The following is a 5,714-nucleotide window of genomic DNA, read 5'->3' on the forward strand; positions in this document are numbered from 1 at the left end:
AGGACTTGCCGTGAATCCGTGCTAGGCCCTTTGAGCAAGGCATGTTGCTAGTTCTTTTTTTAACAAACACGGATAATGGAGCTTCAAAGCTTCCTATTCTCCAGCCACACAATGACGTGCGTCGTCACCGCCGCGGTTCTTCACCGCTTCTGGAACCTTCTTCTGCTTTCAAACACTCACCGTCGGCGCAGATCAATGAGTAACGCTAAATCCAGCCGCCCAAGGCACCCTTCTCTTTCCTTTTTTAGTTTTCCCTTTTTTAAAAGGGCCGCTCGTCGAAAGGGTTTCCGGTTTCTCCCTCCGAAGGCTGATTGGGAGAGAGACTGGAGGGGCAGAGGAGGCACCAGAGAGCTTGTGCTCTCTCTGTGTGTGTGTGTGTGTGTGTGTGTGTGTGTGTGTGTGTGTGTGTGTGTGTGTGTGTGTGTGTGTGTGTGTGTGTGTGTGTGTGTGTGTGTGTGTTCACGGCGAGGTGAGCTCCAGGAACTCCTACCTTTCCACCGGGAGCCATGCAGCAGTAATTAGCATAGGACCCGTCTATTTCTGGACACGCACACTAACTTCCATCTCTGGGTGAACGCACATTTGTGGACGTAGTTCCGGAATAGTCATGAACTCACGGTGAAAGCGGCGCGGGCGTCTTTTCATTAATATGTGAGTGTGTTTATATATGCAGGAGTATATTATAGTGGAGGGGGCTTAACACTGCTGTAACCCCACGGCCACGATGAGATCTACATGCATGTTTTATTGAGCTGTTGCCCGACGGGGCTTACAGTTGAGGCAGGGGAAAGTCAGCACATATCAAATCAATATGAAGGACACCTGAATTAATATTCTGCTGCTGCCGTTTCAGACCCTCTCCCGCTACAGCTCGCAGCGGAGCGGAAGGGATGAAAGTATTTATTGGTTGTCGTTGTAAATATCTTCTGATGTAGAAAAGAGGAACAAGAACGACTCAACCGCCGCGGCACCAGAACTGTAAACCCCGTCAACAACAGTAGAGACTACGTCGAACGTACGTCAAAACACATTTTTCTACGTTTTGTATAGAGGCAGCCTCGGGGGCAGAACGATAGTACTTTCCATTCACACTTCCTCCCAGCTATGCCAGCTCTCCGACTCTCATTAGGCCTGTCTGCATGTCTCTACGCTTCCAGATGCCTGCAGCACGCTCAACTTACCAGGCAACGGTGTGGCAGTAATACAATAGAGGGGCCAAATATTGCTTGTGGTGCGCAGTCTTCTGGGAATCTCTGCTTCCAGAGAACTCATTCCAGCGCATTCCAGGGAGGAGTGTGAGGGGGGAGGGGGGGGGGGGGAGGGGAGGACGGACGGAGACACGTCACTGGCCGACAATCCAATTTCCACACCCGAGTGCTGTGTGTTATCATTTTCGGGGCCTTAATGTGAGACGGGCGCCATCAGAGGGGAAAGTGGTTCTGAAGAAGGGAAATTAGCAGTTAAATGTGGAGCGGGATTGAGGATGGATTAATTTGGTTCGTAATGATCCTCTTTTTGGAAGGCGGCAGAAAAACAATTAGGCTTTTTTACTTGGGCAGTTGCTTTTATAAGCCGCCCATCTGAGTGAACCACAACATGGCTTCAAACGTGTTCTCGTGCTCGTTATTAACCATGTATTTGTTAAATATTACGCTAAATATGGCTCATTACTCTCATTAACATAACTATCGTTGACTTTGATTCCTGGATGAAGGGTGACTTTCAAAAGGATAACCACCCCTGTGAGATTTAAATGTATAGCTCATTAGCATTTGCTTTAAGTTACTAGAGTTATAACCGTTTACGCATTACACCGTAATATCCGTTTTCAGACAATTACGATGGCCTCCTCAGAGTGTTGCAAGTTGTCTCTGCTAATCACCTCATACGTTAGAGAAATGCCTATTTTTTTAAATTTGGTAATAAGAGGCGCCCGGTTCAGCTAATTGTATTCATGGAGATGCAGCGATGTGTATGTGGATAGGAATTCATTTCGGTGTCCCCTGTGAAGGAAGAATTACATTAACATTAAATGAAATGAGCTTATGCTGGATACATAGGAAATGCTAAACAGGGCGCGCACACACACACACACACACAAGCACGCACGCACACAGACACGCACACAGACACGCACACACACACACACACACACACACACACACACACACACACACACACACACACACACACACACACACACACACACACACACACACACACACACACACAAAGTAATTGGGATCCATGCATTCATGTTTTAGACTACAATAGAGATTTTGGATGAAGATTTCACAAAAGTTTATTTTTCACCAAAATCTTCCCTTGTCTTAAGGAAAATCCTCCCTTGTTTTAAGGGATCTCTAGCTCTCTCAGTGTCCCCAGTAAATATTCCTCCTAAATCACCCATCTTCTGCTCTGTTTTCTCCTCTATCCGCTGGATCTTCTGGGTGGTTTGTTTAGGCTCACCAAGATGTGCACGGAGTGGTTAAGTCGTTTCCATCTGACGGTGATCACTCAACGCGAAGAGGAGCAATATTTGGAGGACTTGTCCTAAATGGAACGATCTCGGTTCATACTTATTACTCGCTGAAGGAAATATTATGATTTTTGTGTTCAATTTTTTTTCCTCCTTGATTTAACGTCTTGAAGGAGATAAATGTGGGGCTTGCTTCTGATTGCTGGATTTCTACCTCCCAGTCGGGTCACGCTGATTTCTGCTTCAACACCTCATTGAAACAGTTATGAAATCCCCCATTCAGACGAGAACCTGCTGATGTGGTTACATCTTGGCTTAATTCTGCCTATTGCTGCTGCTAATGATCCTATCTGAGAAATGAAGCCCTTTTATTAAGACGCTTGCCTTTGTGGCCTTTGATACTATATTCATTTAAGGCAATATCGTTTGGTCAGCACTGTACGGCTGAGTCTTAAGGCACAGCGGCACGAGGTAATCGGATTAAGGATGTGTTAGTCAATACCCGAGTATATTTAGATCTTTGTCGGGCAAAACATTAGCCCCCGGGGGTCCCCTGGGGCGAAGAGACGATGGCTCGTTTGCAACACGACACCAGGCCCGCGAGTTAATTTGCAGTACTTAATCCGCACCGGGCATTTCATCCATTTTAATAATACCTCATCCTGTTGTTGTCATCCCCCCCCCCCCAGGGATGACGTGCCAGGCGCGGACGTCGTACACGGAGGACGAGGTGCTGTGGGGCCACCGCTTCTTCCCCGTCATCTCCCTGGAGGAGGGCTTCTTCAAGGTGGACTACTCGCAGTTCCACGCCACCTTCGAGGTGCCCACGCCGCCCTACAGTGTGAAGGAGGCGGAGGACGCCCTGCTGCTCTCCTCGCCGCTCCTGGCGCCGTCCCTGTGCAACAGCGGCGGCGGCGGCGACCGCAACAGCTCCCTGGACGGCCTGGAGGCGCTGGAGGACAGCGACTCCACGGCCAAGCTGCCCACCAAGCTGCAGAAGATGACGGGCGGGGGCTGCCGCGACGGGCTGCCCCGCAAGCTGCTGCGCATGAGCTCCACCACCTCGGAGATGACCTACAGCCTGGGCGACCTGCCCATGAAGCTGCAGCGCATCAGCTCGGTGCCGGGCGTGTCCGACGACAAGCTGCTGCTGGGGAAGGCGTCCAAAATCGGCAGCGAGCCCATGAGCAAGTCGGTGGCGGACTTGCCCCCCAAGCTGCAGCGGCTGGCCGGCGGGGGCAGGATGGACGGACACCTGCCGCCCAAACTGAGGAAAATGAATTCGGACCGCTTCACGTAAAAGAAGCGCGGAAAGACGGTAAACGCGCGCCGGCGACGGACGATGGACCTGACTCGCGTGAGTTTGACTGAGCTCAGCGAAACCCAGACTGAACTTCTCCGTTCCTACTTAACCTCCCCACTCCTTGTATTCCTCCTGATTTATCTACCGGGACATAAAGGACATAGTAGTATACAGACGTGTGCACATATACCTTATATCAAGTAGGGTGATGGAGTGTGCCACTTCGATCCTGGATGTGAGTACACACTCTGAGAGACCGCCGAGGTGAATTTCAGGACGATGTACGATTAGCACAATCAGGCATGTAACAAACACTTAGCGCATGTAGAGCAGACTCTCAACTATTTCTGGCATGACATTTATTGATATATCATTTTACAAAGATGATTTTTTCTGTTGGTGCATTTGCTGAGAGTGGAGAGTTGCACAAAGCCATATGGGTAGAGAGATTTGGACGGCCGGCATTACACGGTCGCAAACTTGTGGTGACAGACACATACATTTGTTTTTCAGTTTATTGCTTTTGTTGTTTACTGTAAAAGTTGTGGCAACGTTTTGTTGATTGCATGCTACTCCTAATGACTTAGCTAGACAAAGGTAATAGACAAGATGTTTAGCCTTAACTATATTACCTTGTTTCCATTACCATTTGTTCACAATTGTATTTTTGGTATTTCATGTACAGGATATTTTACCATGTGCAATTTTATGAACTTATGAGTTGATTACATATGCTGCTGGATTATGTATTTTATAATGCATGATCTACCTCATATGACCTGTTGGGACTGGGCATACTGCTGGCCAACACACACACACACACACACACACACACACACACACACACACACACACACACACACACACACACACACACACACACACACACAGACACGCACACACACACACACACACACACACACACACACACACACACACACACACACACACACACACACACACACACTAGTGGCACTTAAGTTGAAAGTGTTAAAGCTGGTACTTATAAGCACAAAATTATCATTATCTCTACCCTTTGTTGAAAATGCTTTTTATGCCCACATCATAAACACATTAGTCAGCTGCAGCAATCCCTACTCTCTGTTACACTCACAACAAGTCACAATCTATATGCCAGAAAACAATAATTTATACCTCAACGTGTAAATTAAAATTTCAACTTGAGTGTTACTGTTTACTCATATATTCCACGGTGGGCCTATAATACTAAGGAAGAAGTCACCACCTATGTCTTAAGATTACATTCCCCCTCCTCTTAATGAAAGCAATAATGTTGCCTATATGATGACTATAACCTTTATATAGCCACAGGGTCGATAGGCCAAGGTCCATTTGTTAACAGTGTCCATGCCAAAAATACACTAAAGCTGGTTCCTCCCCAACTCATCAAAGGCATTGTATGATACTCACCCTTTTCAGGAATAAAGATCTAAAATACATATTTAACCGCGACTAGTTTCAGTTTAAACACCTTTATAACAGTGGTCTACGAATCACAGTACATCCGTTTGACCAGCCAGTATGTTGTCACGATAGAGCCAACTTGAAACTGAAACCATTGGAGAGTTATTGAGTTCATGCTGATGTTAGCCCCGTTTCTAGTCCGACTTTAGTTCCAATAAATCACCTACAATATGTGTGACTGTCTATTCATAATCCATTTATTATCCACCCACAGCAGCTCCACTGCCTTGTGATTAGACATGTACGCCCCGTCCACAACACCATCGATCTGTCCCGATCCCAGGGCCTTGTACTTGTCCTTCACAGTGTTAATGGATAGAAGGTCATGAGGTTTGGTTTTAAAATCGTAAAAAATGAATCCACTGTTGTATGAAACATGGGCACCCTTTATTTGGTCTACAAAACAATATTAATTAGGATATTGTAAACTGCCCTGATACGCAGATA

The 5,714-nt window shown here is 46.9% G+C and overlaps 1 protein-coding gene across 1 annotated transcript; it reads left to right on the top strand.

Annotated features, from left to right (window-relative positions):
• The first annotated feature begins 1,338 nt into the window (after nucleotides 1–1,338).
• Nucleotides 1,339–5,440, top strand: kcnj3a (potassium inwardly rectifying channel subfamily J member 3a). Its single transcript, XM_060040196.1, has one exon. The coding sequence runs from the start codon at nucleotides 3,171–3,173 to the stop codon at nucleotides 3,777–3,779; it is 609 nt and encodes a 202-aa protein (XP_059896179.1). The 5' UTR covers nucleotides 1,339–3,170; the 3' UTR covers nucleotides 3,780–5,440.
• Nucleotides 5,441–5,714: the final 274 nt, after the last annotated feature.

This window comes from Gadus macrocephalus, chromosome 20, assembly GCF_031168955.1.
Source record: "Gadus macrocephalus chromosome 20, ASM3116895v1".
Lineage (NCBI taxonomy): Eukaryota > Metazoa > Chordata > Actinopteri > Gadiformes > Gadidae > Gadus > Gadus macrocephalus.

Bases quoted from the DNA above. Each gene is read 5' to 3' on its own strand.
- kcnj3a (XM_060040196.1), top strand. From the start codon at position 3,171: ATGACGTGCCAGGCGCGGACGTCGTACACGGAGGACGAGGTGCTGTGG.